This window comes from Carcharodon carcharias, chromosome 3 (assembly GCF_017639515.1).
Source record: "Carcharodon carcharias isolate sCarCar2 chromosome 3, sCarCar2.pri, whole genome shotgun sequence".
Taxonomy (NCBI): domain Eukaryota; kingdom Metazoa; phylum Chordata; class Chondrichthyes; order Lamniformes; family Lamnidae; genus Carcharodon; species Carcharodon carcharias.
The window spans coordinates 232398825-232424203 of NC_054469.1; the positions used below are offsets into that span (position 1 = coordinate 232398825).

Here is a 25379-nt window from a genome sequence, read left to right on the forward strand (position 1 = left end):
AGCTGCAACAAAATTGGACTAACTGAGAAACAAAGTTGTCTTGTATTCAGTCTATAAATATCTATGGGAATTGATTATATCCAAAAGCAACATGGACACATTGGAAAGAAGAAATGGAGTTCTCAGTGAAGGTGAATACATTTTACTTAATTTCTTTCTTTGAAGTCTCTCTCTCTCTCCCCCTCAAACCCCAAAATGAGGGGAAAATCAGGTAAATTGTCATAGCTTGGCTGACTAATCTGGAAATCCAAAATTGCTGGCCTCATAATTGCAACCAGTATTGTTGGATTAGCTATTTAAACTTCCTGATAGCAGCTTTCATTTCAGTTGATTATTGGTCTGGCTGAGTCCTCGACTGCTAATCTTCAGCCACTGTCAACTATCGAGGAAATAAACGTAAGGAATCCACAACAGAATCAGTTGAAGTGATCAAACAGTTCTCGTGAAGCCATTCTTCTCCCCACCATCCCCTCCATCTCTTCTCTCTCTCTCTCTCTCCACCCCCCCCGCCACCTGAATTATTCATGCAACTGGATATGTAGATGTATTGCTTATTTTTCAAAATAAATAAACCTAAATTTAAGTCACTGCTCATCAGCATTTGGTGTTTGTGTTGCCACAGGTTTAAAGTGTATCTTTTCTGCCCTAGATGCAAGAATTCTGGAAAAAGGGTGTGTTGACGCCAAAGACCCGTTGCTGGGCACAGGGCATGGATGGCTGGCGGGCACTGCAGGCAATTCCGCAGTTGAAATGGTGTCTATTAGCCCATGGACAGGCTGTGCTGAATGAGACTGACCTTGCTACTCTTATTCTTAACATGCTTATTACCATGTGTGAATATTACCCCAGCAGGTACCAAGGTGTCTTCCATTTGCCATTTATTTTAAAGAATTTGTTTACAAGGGCATGGGACTGGTTATCAAAATAATTTATACAAATGGCCGTAGACACAGGAGGAATGATAACAGTAGTTACGTGATATCAAATTGGGTGTGCAAAATGGTAAACTGGTTAAGAATGAAGGAGGGCATAAATGAAGGGGAAAGATAAGTCAGTGCATAGAAATGGGAAGTAATAATGACATAAATATATCCTAAAATGATATTTTTGAGTGATGGAGCAGAGACCTGGGTGTAGATATTTGAGTATAAATTGAAAAGCCCATCAAGATAAATTATATTTTGGGTTTTTTTACTTGATGGATTTAAATATAAAAGCAAGGAAGTGGTGTTGAACTAATACAAAATGTTAGTGAAGATATCAGTTGGTGTATCGAATGCTGCTCTAAGCATGCCATTTATAGGTAAGATATTAAGCTGTGAGAAGGGTTACAGATTCATTAGAGTGCTGCCAGGAATGAGAGATTACAGCTATTCAGAAAGGCTTAAAATTTGTTGCTTTTCACACTGGAAGAGAGGTTAATGGGATCTAATAGAGATTTTAAAAATATGGAAACTTTTTGGAATGGTGATTTGTCAACCCATTGAAACGGTCTTTCACTAATCAGTAGAAAGAAAGGAATAAAAAGACTTGCGTTTATAGAGTGCCTTTCATGATCACCAGACACCCCAAAGCTCTTTACAACTAATGAAGCACTTTTGAAGTGTAAACACTGTTGTAATGTAGGACTCGTGGCAGCCAATTTGCACACAGCAAGCTCCTACAATAACAAATGTGATATGCCAGATAATCTGTATTTGTATGTTGATTGAGGGATAAATATTGGCCAGGACATCAGTGATAACTGCACTGCCCTGCAAAATAATGCAATGGGTTATTTTATGTCCCTTGAGAGGGCAGGTGGAGCCTTGGTTTAACCTCTCATCAGAAAGAAGGTACCTTCTGCAGTGCAGCACTCCCTCAGTACTGCACTGGAATGTTGACCTTGATTTTTGTATTCAAGTACTGGAGCGGGAATTGAGTCCAGAAGCTTCTGACTTAGAAATGAGTGTGCTACCAATTGAGCCACAGCTAATGCCAGGAGAATAAAGGAAAGAGATCTTGGTTTATTGAAATGTGGAGTGCCAAAACTGGCTATTATGGTTGCATCCTTCCTTTTCAAATACTTATCCAATTTCCTTTCAAATGCTGTTATAGCATGAAAATGCAATTGGAGAGGACACTTCCAGTTTAAAGGCTAAGTACAGTTATGATGGGTTGAATGTCTTCCTGGGCTTAATGTCTTTGACCTCAAACTGTCTGGGCTAATGCATAGTCATAAAACACTAGTAGATGTTGCATGGCAGTGGTCACAGTTTTGTTGTGAGATTTGTGTGTGTTGTTTTAATGTATGTATTTTTAGCTTTGCCTTTTGACTTGTGTATCACACCTGATTATATCTGTATTTTTTGAGGGGGTTTCGTATTGTCGTCAGCATCTTTCTATGATCTGATTTTCTCCCTGGAGTTCCTTGGAGTTTGTGAATGTTGTGATTTCCTTCTGTTAAAGTGGCATGTTCTGTTGTCTAAGTGTAGATGTCACACTGTCTTTGAAAACCCAATTGATGTTTGATTATTATGCCCCGTTGGTTTTAAAGTTATGCGGTGTCTCTTTTTTTGGGATAAAATGTGAATGGTCTCCTGTGATATTGTCTACCACCACCCTCAGTCCATTTCAACGTCTTTTTACCTGTGTTGTGTGGTTCTGGATTCCTCTGAATGGTGAACAAATGTATTTCCTTTTGTGGATCTTGACGTACGTTCTTTTGAGGTTTAGGGTGGGTTGCTCTAATGGCTGTAAAATAGGTCTCCTTTTGAATACTGTGTTTTCTTTTTGCGTGAGCTTTTTTCGCTTTTTATCGTTGGGATGAGCTAGGTCAGGGTAGCCATAATGTCTGTGAGCGGAAACCTCTCTGCAGTATGGAGGGTAGTTTTATTCTGAGGACGGTAAGGGAGGTGTGAAGGAGATGCAATGATTAAACCTTACATGTTGACAGTGGACGCTGGAGAGCCCCTTGATAAGGTAAAAAGTAAAACAGGCAAGAGGAATGGAACGACTGCCACTAGGCAGAATTGGGAGGTGTGGGGTGAAGTCAATCAGTGTGAAAGTAGAAAAGTTAGACAAAAATGAAATGAATTATAAATTAGCAATAAATATCTCCAGCTCTGTTGTTAGTGCGGTGGCAGAAAAAGATAATGAACCAGACATTTGCACTGGCACCAGTAGTGGTGGGAAAATTAGCAGGTTGTTTACCAATTAATAGTAATAGAAATAGGCATCAACTTCTGGGTATTACCAAGGTTTGAAAACCAAAGATCGATATGACAAAAGAGAGCTAAAGAATTTAATATTTCTAGTTAGATATCTTTGAAAGCACGTTTTAAGCTTAAATTTTCTATTTTTAAGCGATGCTGTAAAGTAACAGTTCTAGACGATGTATGTAATAACCCCGTTTTATGCTTCAAAATTTTGAAGATTTTTCCATATTTCAGGGATCAGGGCAATGCAATCATCAGACCCTTACCCAGAATTAAGCGGCTGCTTACAGACAATACCTGCCTCTCTCACATTGTTCAGGTACACAGTGCTTTTTGAAACAAATCCATCATTTTGTATTTTTGTTCCCAACCGGATGAGATGAACATTGTGACAGGAAATTTAATGTTCTGGAAGACTGCCGATTCACATTGAATCACTAATTCTTCTTTTTGTTTTAGCTGTTAGTTACTTTTGATCCTATTCTGGTTGAGAAAGTTGCCAACTTGTTGTACCATGTGATGCAAGACAACCCACAGTTACCTCGTCTTTACCTGACTGGTGTGTTTTTCTTTATAATGATGTACACAGGTTCCAATGTACTTCCTATTGCAAGGTAAGAGCATTAACAAACATTCCTCTGGAGGGAAAAGATACTGGTCTACACATACATTTTTGGTTTGGTTTGCAAATTTATGAAACTGTGTTTTTGTCTCTCAGGTTTTTGAAGTATACTCATCTGAAACAGGCATTCAGATCAGAAGAGGTCAGTATAAAATAAATTGCAAATAGTGACCCAGAAACTGAAGCCCCTTGTATTTGTGGCTCAGCTAGAGGTTCAAGCAACTTTTCTCTCTCCTGTTTTTAAATAACTTAACTTTGCTCTGAAGGCGGTTTTGCGTCTGTTCAAGCGTTGGAATGTCTGCAGTGTATGCCTAACCCGTCCGTGTTTAATCTCCATGTTTCAAGGTATCAGCTAGTTTGTTATGAGGGGAAATAATAATCTTGGGAGTTCGGCTTCCCTCATTTTCTAGCCTTTGTGCCTCAATATAAAACTTGGCTTTCTACAGGCCCTCATTATTTGAAACCCTTAGCAACATGTAATGCTTTATGCTGCATAATGCTTTTAACTATCTGGTGAAAATCCAGTTTTGTGCACTTCTTCTTTTACCAGCACAAGTAAAAACATAAAGGCTAATTTAATTTGGTTAACCAAATCGCATCTCCAATAGCCTTTCTAAGACTGCGTTTGTATTACCAGTTTCTGCTTGACACCAAAGCTGAACTTTAGTGTGAACCTGTGGATACCCATGAGTCCTCAAACCATTTTTAAACCACATTTCCATTATTGCCACGACATCATATTACCACATGGTTATTTGTGCTTGTAGCTCACCAACCTTACCAGCGTGTGTGTTTACATACATGCATTTTAAACCTGTCTATGTATTCCTCCTTGACCTCCTACCTAATATGGTGCTATTTCCTTCTGTGGTGCTATCCAACTCACTCCTTTATGTACCTTATTCCTTTTTTCTGCATCTAGATCCTGAAACCCATCCCATTGCCAAAAACCCTCCCCACCCACACTTGTGGTCCTCCCCATAAGGGTATTGGTCCCAGTCCTGTTGAGCTGCAACCTGTTACTTTTGAATAGGTGACTCCTGCCCCAGAACTGCTCCCAGTTCCACAAGAATTTGCAGCTCTCCCTCCTGCACCATGCCTCAAGCCACACGTTAACCCTCCCTATCTTCCTATTTCTACTCTCGCTACCATGGCACCGGGAGTAATCCCGGGATACAAGCTTTTAACTTCCTACCTAACTCCTGACTGTCTCACTGTACGACCACATTAGCTGTCCTATGTTATTGGTACAGATAATTTCTGTATAATTCTTAATACACAATTTCTGGTTCACTCCCTCCTGCAGAATATTCTGCACCCTCTTTGTGACATTCTTTACTCTGGCACCACAGAAGCAACATGCCATGTGGATCTCATGATGTTTACTGAAATGTCCGTCTGTCCCCGAACTCTGGAATCTGCTAGAACAACTGTATTTCTTTTCTTTGCTATTCTCCCATCTTACACTGTGCAGTCCCTTGCCTATTGGTGCCGTGGTCTGGACTGCACTCCTTTTTAAAGGTTGTGTCCAGTGCTGAGTACTAGTTTGAGAGTGGCACACACCCTGGAGACCCCTGCACTTACTGCCTCTTTCCACTCTTCCAGATGGCCACCCATTTAATATCCTGAATTCTCCCTCCATAATGCTCCATAGTGACTCCAGCTGCCCCTCGAGCTTGGAAATCCTGAGCCCAAGCAGCTGGAGACACTTATTACACATGTGTCATAATCCTGAAAGATTCTATTCCCTGGACAAGATCCAGTATAATGGAGTGTCCTGGGACACATTTTAGTCAAGGCCAGGTGAGTTCCTAATATAGACCTTGGGCTTTTGGCTGACCTTCCTTCTCATAGTCAATATTTTCTGTTAATGCAGTCAGGAATATTAAACTGTTTCTTTTTGTCTATTGAACATAAGTCTTAATGTGGCAAGTTTGAAAAGATGCAAACATGATATTGGTCATGGCAGTAACTGAATGCATGCATTTATCATGGAGATTGCAATTTCCAGCACCATTTGTAAATGAACAGGTTAATCCTGTTCTGACATTTCAACACAATTCAAGGTTTAAACCAAATTGTAAGCTTTGCAAAAAAAGACAAATGCAACATTCGATTATTCTATCTCCATTTTATGCAGGTAATAGGACAAGATCTAGTACAACGGAGTGTCCTGGGACACATTTTACCTGAAGCAATGGTCTGCTACCTAGAAAATTATGAGCCAGAAAAATTTTCGGAGATTTTCCTGGGTGAATTTGACACTCCAGAAGCAATTTGGAGCAATGAAATGAGGTAGTAGCTTAACTTCCCTGCTGTCTAATCCACATTTTCCTAATCTATTATAAATATATTGAACTTGTCGTTGCAAATTTTAAGCTTTGAAAATAAATTTTAGAAACTAGTGTTTAGGGCAAGAGAGCATATTTCCAGGCATTTTACAAATAAGGAAGGCCAAATATCAAACTGTGCCTGATGCAGTCCCATCAGAGTGAGACGAATTAATTTGTAACTTTGGTGAGATTTTAGTTACTCTGATTAATATGCCCAATAATCTAAATTGTTTATCAAGAAAACTATTTAGCTTCTGAATGTGCAAGCACTATGAGCCTAGAATAACTTGTCAGGTCAGTTTGCTGGATGGAACTATGAATATGCAGGGGGTGACCTTCAGTGTCCAAAGTCCAAGCTGTACAGTTACACCAGATGCTCTAGCTCTTTACTCTGTAGTGATCCATCTATGTCATGTAACCCTTTGTCTTTTGGCCTACTTGTGGTGGGAAAATAGCTGGAACCTTTCTAAACTGTGCTTTACAAGGACACATTTCTTGGTGCTAAGTGGCATTCACTTGCTTTTGTTCAGTAATTTTCTTACTGTCCCCACTCTAACTTGCTTACTGTTATTCTTAGTTTTATAATCACAAGTATATACATCCCGCATTCCTAATCTAATCTATTCCTCTTGCATGGGTAAGAGGTTCATTTTATCAATCTTGTCAAACCCAGCAAACCTGCAGTCGCATCCATCAACTCAGAAGTAGGGAAGATCGATTGTTATTACTTGCTCTAACTTAAGCACGTATTATGGTTAATTGCAGGCATAGCCCTGCTTTACTATGTTAAACTGCTATATAACTGCAAGTTATTGTCCTGCCTTGTCTAATTGGAAAACAGCTTCGATAACAGGAATATCCGCTGTATTGCCTTGACCAGTTGTCTGAGTTTCTAACTTAGGCTAACACCACCTTCCTATAATGCATGTAATATCTGCCATTGTATGTTAGTGTGTTAAGCCATTTTATTTTAACATCTCTCAAACCTATAATTTCCAGACAAGTTATCTTTTTCAAACTGTGAGTACTTGAAATGAGCACTGAGGCAGTGGAATACTGCCATGTTGTCCAGAACACTCAGATTCTTGAGCAGTTTTTTTTTTGGTCAGGTCACTTTTTAAAAAAATGTTAAATCTGTTCTATGAAAGAAGAAGCCATTCAGGTATGATGAGGAGCAGTAAACTTTAAAAACATACTAGGTTTGGTCTTTCACCCCTGGAGTTTGAATTCAAATAGAGCTGATAAGCCAGCACAGTTAACTGTCTGCTGATCAAAAAGGTTCAATTTGAAATCTGTTTAGGCAGTTTTACACAAATCCTAGTGTCACCAAATTTACAAAACTGCCTCTAATTTAGTAACTTTAAAAAAAAAAGTGGAATCTGAAGCCTCATGGCTGCTGAAATGAGAGTAGTGTAAAGCCATTGCAATTGAGCTGCTCTTGTTACCTTGATGCTCAGCATTGTGGAGGAAGTTTAAGTTCAAGTAACTATACTGCGCCTGACCTGGAAGTGTTTGATGTGGTTTTGGACTATCTCAAATGAGGTGTGTCACGTTACATGACATTAGCATCTTTCAAATAGAGTCTGAAATTTATAAAACAGTTTTTTGTTTAACATTTCACATTCTGTAAGCTTTTAGCATACTTTCAAAGAATGGCAGCACCTGTAAAGAAAGGACAACTGTTAATCTTTTAGCATAACCCTCCAGCTAACATTTTTCTTTGCCAATGTTACCTGAGCATTTTCAACATTCTCTGTTTAGTTTCAGATATCCAGCATGTGTAGTTCTTTTGTTTTAGAATGTAGAATATGTTGGTCAACCTGATTTAACTATGGAAGAAATACTGTGGATGAAAATTAAGATGTCTGAAATTTAACCAGTCAGTTTTTTTCTCCTATAGGCGTTTAACGATTGAGAAGATTGCTGCCCATTTAGCAGATTTTACTCCACGCCTGCAAAGTAACACAAGAGCATTGTACCAATATTGCCCTATTCCTGCCATCAGCTATCCCCAACTAGAGAATGAGCTCTTCTGTAACATCTACTATCTTAAGCATCTCTGTGATGCAACACGTTTTCCTGACTGGCCTATTAAAGACCCAGTAAGTTTTTCTGATATTAATAACTGACACAACTTATTACGTGATACTGTGTAGCTTACAGAATAACTCTCTTTATGCATAATTGTTCAAGATGGTGACTGCAAATTTTGGCATAATTTTCTCCATAAAACATTAGCAAATGGGAAATGTTTTATAGCAACGTTAGATTTGATACAACTGATCCTTTTCTGATTCTCGGGATGTGGGCATCGTTAGCACGGCTTTTATTGCCCACCCTTATTTATCTATGAGAAAGTGATGAGCTGCCACCTTGAACCGCCGTGGTCTAGGTTGTGAGAATGCTTGCACAATGCTGCTAGGGACTTCCAGGATTATGACTTTTACAGCAATTATGTTAATGTCAGGATGGTGTGTGATGGTGATAATGGTATTCCCAAGATGTCGGTACCCTTTCCCTTCATACTAATGGAGCTTGTGGGTTTGAGAGGTACAATTCATTTTTATGCCTAGTCTGTCATGTTTGAGAGCAGATACGCAATTCTAATTGCATTAAAACACCAAATGCTTTTCAAGTGACCAAGCCAGTTAACTTTAATTGGAGAAACTTCCTGCTTTGGTCTTATTCTGACTGATCAAATTTCCAGGGCAACTGTGAAATTTTATTCTTATCCAAGCCTTTTAATGACTTTCATATGATAGTGTAGACATTCTCGAAACAGCACAGAGCTGCTGATTAAAAATGAGGACTTCCTCATCCTAACCACTGCTGTCATTTAAAGAACTGGAAGGTCTTGTTTCAAATTACAAGTCTACTTCAGATATTTCCTATTCCTTGTAGTGTGCCCACTTTGTCTAATTTTAATTCTACAATTGCATAACCCTAGGGAGCGCAACCATTGTACCCCTTCACCAGCTCCTTTATTTTTTTGACTTGAACCCATTGAAAGCTGCATTTAACTGAATAGCAGTATTTTCACAAATTGCTGCAAGATCCCCCTATGATGACAGGTTTAAAAATCTCGAAATATGCTTGTGCCGTTGATCCTGTCTGAATTTTATCCACCTTAAAAGTTTTTTTTTGGGACAAAGTTGTAAAAATAAACAAACCCTCTGAACAGTAAATTGCTCGATAATGTGAGGAGCTCTGGCATGCTGGTCATCAGTGTGATAGTTGACTTCACTGTTGATCGTTTAGAGATCAGTCCCATGCCTCTTCCAAAAATTGTAACAGTAGCAGCAACCAGTGCCACCTCTGCATTATCTTCAGTGGTCCCAAGGGTTAGGAGATTTGTGCTGCCCTTTTCCACCTTTAGTACCACTGATAAGGGTGCTGGTCCTCCTTTGAGTAAACCACTTTAGCAATGCATCTTCCAGTTGAGAAAATTGAGACTACTTTTCATTGTCTTTGCATCCCATCAGTGTTCTTTTTCCACAATGTTTTGGAGCCAATCTACTTCTGAACCATTTCCCTTTTTCTTAGTTATCAGTGTGAGCCTCTGCAACCCCAGATAACTTAAATTTTTCAGTTTCTTATGTTCCCTGCAATGTTGAAACAAATTTTAATTTGATTTGGATATGACGAGCCATATGCTGACTGCAGTCTAGTATCAGATCCAGTAAAACAAATTGAGCATCTGGTTTGTAAAGCATGATGCACGGCTACAGCCCATTAACTGAAGTCTGATGTTGACAGTGGCATCTGCCTGTGGTAGCATTATAGTAGTTCAATGGATTACACCTCCAAATAAGGTTGTAATTATTTGCTTAGCTTTGTGATGCAACAGTAACCTATGGATCTATGTGCAATCAAAGTACACTTAAATATATCCAAGTTATTTAGTGTATCCAGGTTAAATTCAATGCAACTTGCATGGGTAGGAGGTTTGTAGCAAGTAAAATTGGTCAGAGATTGAGACACATGGCACTTGGAAGACTTGGCACAATTTTACTTCATGTACCAACTTAATTACAACATTTTGTATAGAAGCTCCATTACTTGAACAAAAAAAATTGCTCTGAATTGATTGGCATATCTGGGTTTTTGGTATGAAATATTTGCAGTGCATTCTTGAAATTATTAAATACCTAAAATCAATGGTCCTCCATTTTCCAGTTAATAGTGCATTATGTACATTGCACAATAAAAATAGTTGCAGCAGGAGATTTTCTACTTTGGATGATTAGTATTTCAACCTTCCAAATTTAATGTACTTTTCATTTATAATTGTCATCATTTCAGCACTGCACTAATAATAGAACAGATCTTGCTTCAGTGAGTATGTGGATTTAAACTGAAATATTCAAAAATATGGGAATTGTTAATGTTTGTGTTTGCCTCCTGTATTTAGGTAAAATTGCTTAAAGACACTCTTGATGCTTGGAAAAGAGAAGTGGAAAAGAAGCCACCTTCAATGTCAATCGATGAAGCGTATGAGGTTTTGAATCTTCCAAAGGGGCAAGGAATGTGAGTATTTATGGTTGGTAGCTGATGGAACTTTCATTAGATCAGAAAAGTTATTTGTAAGCGCTGTCCTGATAGAATGACCATTTGCTAAGCAAACGGTCAAACCTCTCAAATTGGTTTTCCGTGAACCTGAAGTATTTTAATGTGCACAACACAGCTTCAATTTAAATCTTCTCCAATTTTGTGCTTGTGAAAAGAGCTTTGGTTGTAAATCCTGTTTGTGTATGGAGAGTGCACCACCTTGGGCCACTGAATACAGAAACTACTCCACACAAGGCAAACCAAATAACCGATGAAGAATGCAGATACTAAATGAATTGTTGTTCCCTACTTTGTGGAGTAAATACCAAAGCAGCAACTCCACATGGATGTTTTCTTCATTTAGTACCCAAAAATTCAGTTTCTACCAGAAATGTGATTTGATGTTTTTAATCTAATCAGCAAGCACCTTTAAGTGAAAACCCGACTCTCTTCTCACTTGGCTGGCTGCACTTGCCAACTTTTTCTGTTGCAAATCCCTATGCCTTGATTGTGTCAACAATCCAAATTGCTGATGACAGAATTGAATCTCTCAAAATGGTTTTGGGAATAATCTGCCATACAAGCATATGAATTAGGAGCAGGAGTAGGCCTCTCTGCCCTTCAAGCCTGTTCCGCCATTCAATAAGATCATGGATGATCTGATTGTAACCTCCCACCTACCCCAATAACCTTTCACCCCCTTGTTAATCAAGAATCTATCTCACACTACCTTGAAAATATTCAAAGTCTTTTGAGGGAGAGTGTTGCAAAGACCTATGACCCTCAGAGAAAAAAAATTCTGCTCATCTGTCTTAAATGAGCAACCCTTTATTTTTGAACTGTGACCCCCTAGTTCTAGATTCTCCTGCAAGAGGAAACATCCTCTCCACATCCACTCTGTCATGGTGTGTGCCATGTGAAGTTTTTAAATGTCAAAATAAAATTAAGCAAATAAAACAAAATGCACATTGCAAAATTAAATAATTGAATTTACCATTCTGTTTCATATGTTCGTTAAACCAGGCAGCTTCAACCTGGTCAGAGCTTCCTGGTTTAAATTTCAAACAATGCTCAGTAGTTGACATGCACCATCAACTGGTGCATTCTCCATGGCAACACTTCTACCAATTTGAGTCCACTTGCCAATCAGCATTCTCTTCTCATATTGTATAAATTGTTGTTCCCTTTTACGTTTGGTATTCTTGTGAATTGTCCTGATGAGCGCAAGATGAAAAGTTTCAACAAAAAGTATGTCTCTTCAGCAATACTCATGTTTATTAGTGTTTTTACTTCATTTCAGCCTGTCTCAAAAGCTTGTGATTTAACTGGACATTACTACCTCTTAAAGAGCTTTCAATCACTCCTGTGCATTGAGTATGTGTAGCTTGTAAAATGTCCCTTGTTGCAAGCTATATATAAACATTATTTGAAATCCTGTCAAGATTTGGGTTTCTTTCTAAAGAAACTGTTTAGAATATACAGCACAGATACAGACTTTTATTTCAGGCATGAATTTAGTTAAAGATATTAGTGTTTTTCTGTTATGAACCCCTCATGGAGAAACATCTTGGAGATGGCACATGCGGGCAGATTTGATTGTTCCTATGCCAATTAGAAAAGAAATCAATGTCTCCTGAACTGAACCACTATTGATTCTTGAGGAATTTCATATATTTAAAAACATGGAAACGAATTTCTAAATATTGAGGATTTTATGGAAATATTTGCTTGTTCACAGCGATGACCTTGGGGTAAAGCAAGGGACCAAAACAAGGTGTATCACTTTCTCTTAACTGCTCAACCTTCTAACTAAGACCAGAATTTTCTACTTGTGTTGGCGGCGGGTGTGTTTGGTGGGGTGATTGGATGGCAAAAAGGCCAAAAATGGCTTTACGGCGTCGTGAAATCAGTTTGTGCTCGCTTGCTCTGCCTGTCAGTGGCGATCCACATTTCCACCTGGTGAGCTGAACTTCAAGGAGAACTCGGAGGTGAGTGCACACAACCTTGTGCAATGCTCAGGAGGATTGCCCATAGGACATCAGAGGGGTGGCACAGTCAAGTTGCCTTTTCCTGGCTGGCTTTCAGTGTGGTGCCTGGGCAAGGGCTCCAGCACAGGTGAGGCTGAGGGTGGGTGGGAAAAGCAGCACAGACTGATAGAAGTACACGAGCACATACCGGGGTGTGGTGGGAAGTTGTGGTGCTGGTGAGGAAAGTGGCCACGCACATGGAAAAGCTTGTCAAAAGTGAGCATTCTTCAGCCGAGACCATTCAGCAGCTCCATTGACATGCTTGGAGTCGAGCCTTTGAAGCATTTCTGTCCACTCAAGCAAAGCAAAAGTATGAATGTGCCACCAAATGCCCTAGAATGTCTCACTCCTCGGGTGCAGACTGCAAATTTTAGGGGGCTACTGAATAAATTGGACAACTGGGCAAGTAGTAGAAGCCCCTTGCAAAAAATGGCCATAGAGCAGTCACTGGTGGAGGTACTCAGAGACCCTTGCAATGCCTTTATTCACATTTGGACAGGAATCCCTCATGGTTCTAGCTAACAGCACAGCCTTGCAGTGTGGGTTAGGATAATGCCTGTACTTGAGCTGAGAGCATTGCATGCAGTCAAGTGGCCAAAGCTGCTGCCAAATGGTCAGGTGGAGCGGGGCAGAGGTGGGTGGGGTTTCAGACAGCCGTGAACCGCATTATTCAGTGGTCGTCCAAGTGGTGGCCAGCACACTCTGGCATGCGTGAAGGGGCCATGAGACACAGCTGGAGACTTAACCAAGAGAGGTTCTTAGGGCACACATGTTAACCCATGCATCTCTCTCCCTTGGATCCTGCAGGAGGAGAACATCAGGACCATGGGACCTGTTGATCTCGCAGTATGTCTCATGGCTTACAGAGCATAGAAGAAGAGGAATGAGACTGAGGTGCCTGGCTCATCAGAGGGAGGAGCACCACCCTCAAGGTGAAGGTGCAGCAGGCTCTCCTGTGCACAAAGCTGAAGATCCACAGTGAGCAGTTGCTCATAGACGCCTCACTAGACCCAGGGCCTATGGATGGCGCTTGTCATTCCTGCAGATGACCGAGAATCAATGTCGCTGAAGACTGTGCATAGCTAGGGGACTGGTGAGTCACATATGCCACCTGCTGCAGGATTTGGTGCCATGAGAACTGGGAGGACATCCACTGCCAGTGGCCATGAAAGTGACCACGGCACTCAATTTTGATGCTAGTGGCTATTTCCAGGGCTCCACAGATTACCTGTATGGGACCTCACAAGCCTCCACCCACTCATATATCCAGGAGGTCATGGAAGCCATCTTCGCGAAGGCATACAACTTTGTGCATTTCGACTGGTTTCAGGTAAACCAGGAAGCAATAGCGCTAGGATTTGTGCCGATCACTGGTTTTCCACAGGTGCAGGGTGCCATCGACTGCACTTATGTGGTGCTTAGATCTCCGTGGCAGCAAGCAGTCCAGTATGTGAACAGCAAGGGCTTCTACTAGCATGTTCAACTGGTGTGCAACCGCCACAAACGCATCCTACAGGTCTGCACAATTCCCAGAGAGCGTTCACTCCTACATCCTCAGCAAGTCTCAGAACCCTGACATCTTCCAGGGTCTACAGAGGCTGCAGGATTGTCTCCATGGGGGCAAGGGCTGCCCATAGAAGACGGGGCTGATGATGCCCGTGTGGCAGCCTCACTCTGCAGTAGAGAGACGGTATAACGAGGCTTATGCTGTAGCATGAACTTTAGTGGAATAAATGATTGGCATATTGAAAATAACGTTCGGTGCTCGACAGGTCTGGTGGAACACTGCAATACAGTCTCCAGAGGGTGTCATGCATCGTCGTAGCTTGCTGCGCACTACACAACCTGGTGCTGCAACGAGGGGGGGTGGGAGACAAGACCAGCTGAAGAGGAGATGGAAGAGCTGCACACCTCTGATGAGGAGAACGTTGAAGGGGGTGAGGGTGAAGAGGACCTCCTAAGCTAAGGATGCTGGCAATGAGGCTATCGCACTGGCCAGCCAAGGTAGACGATGATGGGAGGCCCTGATAGCTGCAAGATTTGTGGAGGATGATGACAAGATGCAGTGAGGGCAGTCCTAACATCCTCACCTTGCATCTGTGAACATTTGACTCCTGTGTGGCTGATGGCATTGCACATACCCTTGGTGCTCAGGCGCATGTCATGGAGACGCAGCAGGGACCCTATTAGTTGCAAGATTCCAGGATGACAACGTGCAGAGAGGACATTCCATAGATCTTTACTTTGCCTCTGTACATCTGATTCCTGTGTGGTTGATGGCAGCTTGCTTGCACTCTTGTGATCAGGGTCATATCATAGAGATGCAGCCGCGAAACTTTAAGCTCACCCGATCCTTTGTCAGCCTTCAGCACCTGTACCCTTCAGGACCACATCATCACCAGTCTCACGTGCTGGAGAGAAGAGGGGCCAGCCCCACTCTAGAGGTGCTGAGAGAGCACACAGAATGACGGATCTGAGATACCTGTCCATGACATTCTGGCAGCAATGTCAAGCACCATCGAGGTGCAGGCATTACTGATGTGTCCAGTTAGTGTGAAGCCGGGTGATCACTTTGCTCTGTAGTTTACAGTGTACAAGGAAGAGGCCTGGACTGAGACACTTGCCCTTTGTCTTGTGAAGGAGCCAAAGTTTCACATCTGAATGACACGAACACGGCTCATCATAACAGAGGACTATAGGCAAGGAGATATTCTTGGGAGTTTATTTAGAATAATGATCATTATGCACAAGTGATTAACACCCGCACCCATGTGGTGCAACTACTTCTTCGTAACCTCCGTAACCCTGCCACTATGTCTTGATGCTCCCCCAGCATCCACAGTGGAGATGAAGGCAGCCTGCTGACTGTCACGTGCTGTCTGTGATGACCTTGGCAGGTGTCCTCTAGAGGGCCCTGGCCTGTTTTGGGTGTCCTGCTGTGGACCAGATGCATCCTCCCTCACCAGTGGAGCTGGAGGTGATGGGGTCACAGGAAGAGGGGACTCTGGGACACTCCCAGAGTCATCTGAGTGGATGGCTTCCTCCCTATGAGTGCCAGGTGGCCCTGGCTAATTTCTTGAGGAAACTGGAGTGAGGTTGAGCTGCCCTGCAACCCCCCCTCACAGTGACACTGTTGGAGGTCAGCAAGGGAACTCAGCCTACACAGTAGTACAGGATGAATGTCCTGGACCAAAGTCTCCATGGCAGCTGCCATCCTGCCAGTGTTGACCTTGGTGTGTTGACTGTGTAAGCACCTTGGTCTTAAGGTGGATGGACTCCTCCATCGTGCCTTGCAATCTGAGGAGTGCACCAGATGGGGTGTTCCTGATGTTCTCATGATTGCCTTTGTCTTTGCATCTCCAACATATGGTTGAGGACGAGTCCAGAGGCTCATCATCTGACTCTGACTGACTCAGCAGATTCCTTGTCTCCAGCAGTCCTCCAATGTCCCTGCCTCCGCCTGCTATGGAACAGACTGTGCTGTGCTCACCAGATTGTGATCCTGCGACTGCTCTACATCTAGGCCCCACTGATGTGTGTGCTGCTGCGCTGGTCGAGGGTGTGGGTGAGTCCCTGTGACGGGTCTTCAATGGTGCTGTCCTCAAGGTCCTCATCCCAGGTGCTGTAGGCGCTGGAGTCAGAGCCAAGTTTGTCTGAGGGTAACATGGCAGATGCGTCTAGGAGAGAATATGGAGATTTAGTGCATGGCATTACCCACAGAACAGTGGACTCAGGGTAGCATCGACAGAGGGAGGATCCTTGTTGCCACCACAGCAACAGTCCACGTTCTCTTTCCGGCCAATGTGTGACTCCTGAACGGAGTGAGGACCTTGATGACTGACTCCCCATCCCCCTCTCGTTGATTGTATGCAATCTTGTCCTGCCTAAAGGCAGATGGAGAATGTGAGGAAGGCGCATGTCCGGCCAAATGAGAAGGCTGCCAGGCGTGTGTGCGCTGAGTGGGACCATGGATGGGATGAGGAGGCGATCTCCAGACGGGATGAGGCCAGATGGAATTGTGATGTTGAGTGGTTATGTCCCTTGAGCTGGCAGTGAGTGAGATGCCAGTGAATGTGTGATGGGCTTGTGAGTGAGTTGAGTGTGATGAGATTGTTGAATTACCCTTGTGTCATGGATGAGATCATTAATCCTTTTCCTGCACTGGATGGCTGATCTTGTGTGTTCTTGTGTACAGCGTTGGCACTGACTACCGCTGCCACCGCCTCCCAAGCCAGAGTTGAGAGACTGATGAGCCTTCTGTGGTGAGAGTGGGGGGTGTAAAGGGCATTGCAGTGGGCCTCCACGGGGTCCAAATTCCGGGGATGCATCACTGAATCGGGGGCCTGCACCCTTCTTGGTTTTTGGGGCTATGTCTTCACTGGAGCAGCCCTGGGCTGCAAACATTGAGAACTTTGCACGTGGCTGCAGTTTAAATATGGTGCCCAGAGTGAGGAAGTAGCAAGGTAATGGCGTGGCAGGCAAATTGGAGGCTGCCTGCCAGCAAGATGGCGTGTTTCCCATGACTGCATAATTTGAGGCAGGAAGGGGATGATATGTTGTGAAAACCCGTCGTTGTGGCCAGAGGGTAAAACATCGTTTTTCATGCCCGCTACCGCACTTAGGGCGGATTTGTCCCAGAATTGCACTAAGGGGTACACCTTTGGGTAAAGTTACACATTTGGGGTATCCTTCAGCACCATTTCTGAGCTATGTGAACTTTTCAGCACCTTGGCTTGGAGACATGGCGGCTGACCACAAAAAGGGAACTATTTTAAACGTTTTAGAGGTGTTTGATGATTTTATGAATGAATATTTAGCCCATGAGTAATCTGTTGTACCATTAATTTTCTTGATAGCCATGATGAGAGCAAGATCAGGAAAGCCTACTTCAGACTTGCACAAAAATATCATCCTGATAAGAATCCTGAAGGCAGGGTAAGTTCTGTGAACTCGATAATTGTGAACAATAAAAAGACATTTGGGCACTGTTGACCTTGAAAGAATGTTACAACAGCAGCTCTGCTTTACTTTGTTGCATGAAATATTGAAAATATGATAAAAATCTGGAGTTGGTAGATGAGTTTTTAACATGCTGACTGCGAGTAGTGCGTAGTCTAGATTAGATCACTGGTGGTCCTGCATTCTAATTTCAATAACAGTTACTTGTTTTTTTATTCGTAAAAGGACATTCAATAGGGGTGAACTACTACCACAATTTGTACTGATATTGTCAAATGCCCCAAGACCCTTCCTGGGAGCGTTATCAAACAAAATTTGACACTGAACCACATGAGATGTTGGGGCAGGAGACCGAGAGCTTGGTCAAAGGGACTGAATGTATCGTAGTTAAATTTGCTGATGACACCAAGATAGGTAGGAAAGTAAGTTGTCAAGAGGAGGTAGAGAGTCTGCAAAGGGATATAGACAGCTTAAGTGAGTGGGCAAAAACTTGGCAGATGGAGTATGATGTGGGTAAATGTGAACTTGTTTACTTTGACAGAAAGAATAGGAAAGCGTATAGTATTTAAATGGAGAGAGATTGCAGAATTCGGTGGTACAGAGGGATCTGGGTGTCCTGGTACATGAATGTCAAAATGTTAGTATGCAGGTAGAGTGATTAGGAAGGCAAATGAAATGTTGGCATTTATTGTAAGGGAAATGGAATATAAAAGTAGGGAAGTTTTACTGCAGCTGTACAAGGCCTTGGTGAGTCCACATCTGGAGTACTGTGTACAGTTTTGCTCTCCCTATTTGAAAAAGATATAATTATTTTAGTTCAGAGAAGTTTCGCTCAACTCATTTCTGGGCTGAAGGGCTTTCCTTGTGAAGAAAGATTGAACAGGTTGGGCCTGTACCCACTGGAGTTAAGAAGAATGAGAAGTGATCTTATTGAAGATCCTGAGGGGATTAGGGAGGGTGGATACTGGGGGATGTTTCCATTAGTTGGGAGACTAGATCTAGGGCACGCAGTTTAAGAATAAGAGGTCTCCCTTTTAAGATGGAGATAAGATTTTTTTTCCTGAGGGCTGTTAGTATGTGAAATTCTCTTCCCCAGAAAACAGTGGAAGCTGGGTCATTAAATTTGTTCAAGGCTGAGTTAGGTGGATTTTTGATAGACAAGGGAATCAAGGGTTATGGGGGACAGACAGGAAAGTGGAGTTGAGACCACAACCAGGTCAGCCATGGTCTTATTGAATGGTGGAGCAGACTCAAAGTGCCTACTCTTGCTCCTAAGTCCTATGTTCCAAAGCAATTAGTTTTAAGTAACGTCTTAATCTTTCCACCTCTGTCCCCTTCTTTGAGATGGAATTCCAGAGCTTGGGGCCTTGGCTGCTCCAAGCTAAGTTGTAGAGCTTGAGCTTTTCTTTGCCTCTGTAATATTTAATATCTTTTGCATTATTCATTTGTTCTTTCAAGGATATCTTTGAAAAGGTGAATAAAGCTTACGAATATTTGTGTACAAAGTCAATCAGAGTGGTGGATGGACCTGATCCAGAGAACATTATTCTCATCCTGAAATCACAGAGTATCCTCTTCAACAGATACAAAGGGGGTAAGATAAGCTTCCATGGGGAATACTGACACATTTTGTTTTAATTTGACAAACGTGAGTATTAGCCCCGACTCCCTGTGACCTTGAATTGGATAAAGTCGTTGTGGAAAAGTGAGAGAGTGTTTTGCTACATTGGAAATATATCTGGGTGTTAATTTCAGATGGTACTCATTCTACTCAAAGATCGCTTTAGAACTGCATTCAATAACTAATTTGAATCATTTGGAGAAGGCAGTAAAGAAATAGATACGGAGAAAAATGGATGAAGTGGAAGTGGTTCAAAGTTTGGCAGTGCCTAAAGTAGAAAATTCACCCATTCTGAATAGGGTGAATTGGAGGTCACCGAGGGAAGAACGGGTGTATGTAGCAGAGGCTCTGGCCACCATGGAGGGTTGCAAATGTTACAGAAGGATAAACCTGGCAACTTACAGGCTAGTCAGCCCTAAACTGGCGGTGAAGGTTTTAAAGACAATCCAAGACGGAATTAATTCACTTGGAAGATATGGGTTAATGAATCAGCAGAGATTTGTTAAAAAGGCAAATTGTGTTTAATTGAATTCCTTGAAGTAATGGAGAGGGCTGAAGGAGACATTGTAGAACTTCAGCTATATGGAGAGAATAGCGTAATTGGGGTTGTTCTTGGGTAGAGCAGGTTGATGGCAGATTTCATTGAGGGTTTCAAAATCATGACTTTTGATAGAATAAGGAAAAACTATTTCCAATGGTAGAAGGATCAATAATCAGGGGGCACAAATGCAATGAAATCAACAAATTAGAGGCAAAATGAGGCTCTTTTTATGCAGAGTTATAATTGGAATGCACTGCCTGAAGGGTAGTGGAGGCAGATTCAGTAACAACTTGCAAAAGTAAATTGGACGAATACTTGAAGGGAAAACTTTTGTAGGGCTGTGGGGAAATGACAAGGGAGAGGGTCTAATTGAATAGTATTTTCAAAGCATTGATACCTTGGACCAACTAACCACCTTCTCTGTTCCATCATTCTGTATCAAGTTGCTACTGGGACCTGTTGTTCTCTGGTCTTTAATTGATTTGTAACTTAATGATCCCTTGAATAGCTTTTCCTTTGAGCTGCTGGAGCTGATTTTATATCAGACTCATTTCAGGTGTACTTTTGCTACAGTTTTCTTGAGTTTTTGCATATGGAAGAGAGGGATGCAAGGAAGGATGAGAGGCAGATCTTCTTGCTCCTGAATTGGATTATGCGCTGAATACCTCTGTGCCACTGGGCCGTATCTCCATCTCATTTTCATTACTGAATATTAGCGTCTTCAAAATGTTGGAGCAAGTGCCAATATGGTCAAATATCAAAATTTCCTGTGGAGGCAAGTCCACAGGTACCCCAACTCCACCAGAAAAAGCAATTGTGCATCATGTGTTCATTTGCCAACTTCATTTTCTTTCTCCACCATACTTGGCATCTTCTAGTTGCCCTCTGCTCTTCACCCTCCACATACAGCTAATGCAATATTGGTTATACTTGTGGTTTGTTATGACAGTGTGCTTTCATTATAACTATTTTGTTGCTCATTGAGGCCATTGGATTTCAGCTTTCCTGAAAAACCAACCTGCATTGAGCAGTGGCCCCAAAACACTAATACTCCTGCTGTCCGGTGTAATGATCCTTTGACTAGTTCAGTCACCTTGAGCAGTAATCAGCTCAAAGGCCTTTAGAGCAGTTTTTCAACTGTATCGTTTTTGTGTTGTCAGTTTTTCAGGGGTTGTTGGCTTTTCTGAATTTTGCAGGTTGGCATTTATGCATTTCAGGTTGCCAAAACTTTGCAAAGAGCAAATATAATTCTTAACAATTTTATCAATCTCTCTCAAATGCAGATTTTTTTGAAGTTCTGGTTTAGTTGTCTCCTAAAAAAAATATTATTCTCCTTGTAGATCTAGAACCCTATAAATATGCAGGATACCCGATGTTAATCAAGACCATTACCATGGAAACTTCAGATGATCAACTGTTTAGCAAGGTGTCCTTGTTGCCAGCTTCCACTGAATTGGCTTTTCATACTGTCAATTGCTCAGCATTAAATGCTGAGGAGCTTCGTAGAGAGAATGGAATAGAGGTAACTTATACACAACAACTGTAAATGATGTGTTTAGGAAAAAAAATTTGAAAATAGCCACTCTTTAAAAAATGCTCTCATTGTCTTGCATACACATAAATTTTGAATTTGAATTAACGTTGTCAGTGGAGAAGATTTAGTTCGTAACTATATGCTGGAAATGTTTCATTAAATCTATTTACATAGTAATATTCATGTCACCTAATGTAATTGGGACTTTGCAGCATACGTTTCCACCAAGGTCCAGGTATAGTCATTTTAACATGCCGTATGATGACTGAAATGGCTGCTTTAGGCTTCATCAGCTTCCAGTTTTGCAATGCAAGTAAACTTCCAGTGATTCAATAAATGGTTGTCATTCACTTTCCAGGTGCTACAAGATGGCTTTGCACGTTGTGTGGCGGTGTTAACAAACTCGAGCAAAAAGGGTGACATGGCTGTGGAGGTAAAATTATTAAAATTGGAGTGTGGCTTGAAATTCTCCACTAAGCTGATGTAGTTGAATTAATTAATATGCCATCTCTCTTTGCTTTAGGTGTGTGGCCATATCTGTAAATGTTACAGCGTTGCAGCTCAGTTTGAAGAATGTAGGGAAAAAATAACAGAGATGCCTAATATCATAAGAGACCTCTGCAGGTTGCTGTATTATGGCAAAGTAGGTATTTTTGCAATGAACATAACTGTAAAAGGAACTGTCAGATCATTGCAGATTTTTAAGAATGATACATTAACTTTCTTTAAATTTGTTTTCCACTAATGAAAAATGAGCAGAATTTGTTCCTAAAATATAATAATGCATACAGTGCTATGAATATTCTCAATTTGATCGTTTCCAATGCAGTTACAGGTCAAGTATCTTTTTATCCAAAACCCTCGAGGTCAATTGCGTTTTGGATCTCAGATAATTTTGGTTTTCAGATACTGCATATAGGCTTACTTACATTACAATGGCCAAAGCCTAGGCTAGCTATAGCCTAAAGTATATAAAATGGCTAGAAAAATAAGATGTACCACTGAATAATAAATATAGGTACCTGTAGTAAGTACCCACCTGTGGCGCCATCTGCGATTTGCTTGGAGGAGTTTGCAAGGTAAACAGTGCAGACAAAAATTGCAAAGTAAATTTTGCAGACAAACAAATAGACTTCCCATGCTAAAGGCCGGGTGAGGTCAGAATGGTTCACGTTGGCTCAGTTCAGGGACTTCCCATGCTAAAGGCTGATGAAGTTCAAAAAAAGTGTGATCTTTGGATTTACGGATAAAGGATACTCGAACTGTAGTAAAATTGCAGTTTTTAAGCTTGCATTCTAAATCTACGTCTTTGCACAGAGCCTACCACGGACTGCCATGCTGGCAGTTGAATGTGTTGGTTCCTTTGCTGTGGATTACTGGTTACAGACACACTTGTTTCAAGCTGGTATTCTGTGGCACCTTCTAGTCTACCTCTTCAGCTATGATTACACACTCGAAGAAAGTGGAATTCAAAAGTGTGAAGAAACCAACCAGCAGGTATTAACTAGAATTGATTTACGCAGCCGTCAGACTTTAATGTCTAAAGTAATTTGTTTTTGAGAGTTTCGATTAATTGCATTCCAACTCAATATTTGCTCAGGGGCTTTATGCCCTAAAAAGTAGACATGCAAATATCTGTTTGTGAAATCAGCTGCTATGTTCTGGTTTCTTTTAAACAGGAAGTTTCTAATAGTCTTGCGAAGCTCTGTGTAACTGCACTGAGTCGATTAGGTGGCTATTTTCCAGGTGAAAAGGCAACACCTGAAAACCCTACAATAAGGAAGAGTTTGGCAGCTTTGTTATCACCTTTTGTCTCAAGAAGGCTTTCTCAAGATAGCCCAGCAGAGGTAATGTTATTTATCTCCTTTATTGTACTTTACTCCGTGTGTTCAATTGTACAAATTTCTCTGGAACTATGGCAATCATTCCAATATCCCTAAAGGAACAAGGCATTTTTACACAGCATCTTGATCTGGAATATGCTCCAGGAAAGGGTGGTGATAAGTTCAATGGTAACTTTTGAAAGGGAATTGGATAATTTCTTGAGGGGGAAAATTTTCAGGGCTGAGGGAAAAGAGCAGGGGAATGGGATTAATTGGATACCTCTTTCTCAGAGCCAGTACACACACACTGGTTTGAATGGCCTCCTTCTGTGTTGTATCATTTTATGATACAATTCCCCAACCACTGACCAGTGTCCTTGCCATGTTTTATATGAACTATGTTGCATGTTTATCAACTTTAGAGCCATCTAGTGGCTTGTTTAAATGAGCTTGACTTTGTTAGCTGCTAATTGCTGTCAATTGGAGGAAGAGTCCCTGAGTTTTATTTCTCAACTTGTTTATTTGAGGAGACAACATTTTTTCCCAACTGATCCCCTGGCTGGTAATTATTTTCAGGAAAGTAGTCTGCAAGTTTGAAGTGCAGATTTCTTGTATTTAGCTTCTCTGCTTCTGATGTAAGCTAAAGGGTACCAAGTCATAAGATGTGCAATCCTGGAGATTATGGATAAGTGAAATTAAATTTTGAAGAAATTTTGATTGCTTCAGTTTGTGTTTTTAATTTTCCATGTGCTGGTGTTTCTTGATACTTTGTACAGTGGCTTTTAAACAAATGAGTAAAAGCAGTAGTGTAGGCCATGGATAACCCGCAGTGATGGAAGATACATTTGTGAAAGAAATACTACTTCATTAATGGCAAATTCTTGAGTCAATCCTTGGTGTATTAGAAACTTCAGTTGTATGTGGATTGAAATGTCGGATTATATTCCTGTTATGTATAAGAACAATCTTTGTTTCAGATTCTCAAGATGCTCAACAGTAACGCTGAGAATCCATATTTGATCTGGACTAATGGAACTCGAGCTGAGCTGCTGGAGTTCCTTGAAGGGCAGCAGGAAAGTATGATAAAAAGGGTAAGCCTTTTAAGCAATGGTGCAGATAATAACTGCTTGTATTTGTATAGTACATTTAACATAGGAAAACATCCTGCATCACTTACAATATAATACAATATGGAATTCCATTTGTCCTTTCAGTGAGAAATTAAGACTGCACAAAACATTGACATATATTGACCACTATTTGTAGTAGTGCTACTAAATTCCCATCGGTCAACTTAGCAGGAGCAATTGGGCAGATATAATAGTTAATATACAACATCTTTTGTGTATAACCAGCCAAGAGATGGGAGGCATGAGGCCCTGGAGGGATTTGAAAACAAATGAGAATTTTTAAAACCAAGTATTGCCATGGGATCCAGTGTAAGTCAGTGATTGCACACTTGATGATAAATGGAAGAGAGCAGTAAAGTTTTGGTCAAGTTTACCAAGGCTGCAAGGTGGGAGGCTGATCACGAGAGCATTAAAAAAGTTGAGTCTCAAGGTACCAAAGGCATGGATAAGGATTTAACAGCAGACGAGCTGAGGCAGAGTTGGAGATGGATGGTATTGTGGTCGATGGCAGTTGGTGGTCTTGGTGATAGAGAGGATTATGTGGGTCGGAAGTTTAGCACCATCAAAGAGGAAGCAAGGTTGCAAATGGCCTGCTTCAGCCTCGCACAGTGGAGAGGGATGGAGTTGGTGGCTAGGGAATGGAGTATTTGGTGGGGATCGAAAACAATAACATCAGTGTCCTTATATTGAATTGAGACAGGTGGTGGTGGGGTATAGTTGGTATTTAAAAATTGCACCTATTTGAAAGAACACTTTCATTTTTACAAAATGAACATACCTATAAACCCTGGAAAGGCATCTTTTTTGTGATTCCGATACCAAATTTAATGCTAGGATAAAGAAATTGAACATTGAAGGTCTGTGATTTTGTTGCAATTTTATTAAATTCCAAAATCATCATCTATTGGAACAGCCTTTTTGCTGCCATAAAGCTGCCATTTATATTAAATGAAGTGCAGGATTTTCTTAAAAAAAAACAACTTTCAAAGTGTGCTTGTTGTTTTCTAAATTGTACGTGTAACATGGCGTATTTAAACTAGCAGA

General features: G+C 41.3%; 1 protein-coding gene across 7 annotated transcripts in view; it reads left to right on the plus strand.

Moving 5' to 3' along the window:
* LOC121276119 (dnaJ homolog subfamily C member 13) overlaps positions 1-25379 on the plus strand; it is a 142378-nt gene that overhangs the window by 73134 nt on the left and 43865 nt on the right. For all 7 annotated transcript variants that reach the window (XR_005942609.1, XM_041184108.1, XM_041184107.1 and 4 more), the window contains 15 exons: positions 650-852; positions 3432-3516; positions 3657-3811; positions 3916-3961; positions 5960-6114; positions 8053-8254; positions 10564-10679; positions 17584-17662; positions 19145-19280; positions 21189-21370; positions 21741-21815; positions 21906-22025; positions 22700-22879; positions 23062-23229; positions 24183-24296. Coding sequence is in view for 6 of the 7 variants with exons in the window: in XM_041184108.1 (XP_041040042.1) it covers positions 650-852; positions 3432-3516; positions 3657-3811; positions 3916-3961; positions 5960-6114; positions 8053-8254; positions 10564-10679; positions 17584-17662; positions 19145-19280; positions 21189-21370; positions 21741-21815; positions 21906-22025; positions 22700-22879; positions 23062-23229; positions 24183-24296 (2016 nt within the window). In the remaining variant the exon portion in view is untranslated. The remainder of the gene's footprint in view (positions 1-649; positions 853-3431; positions 3517-3656; positions 3812-3915; positions 3962-5959; positions 6115-8052; positions 8255-10563; positions 10680-17583; positions 17663-19144; positions 19281-21188; positions 21371-21740; positions 21816-21905; positions 22026-22699; positions 22880-23061; positions 23230-24182; positions 24297-25379) is intronic.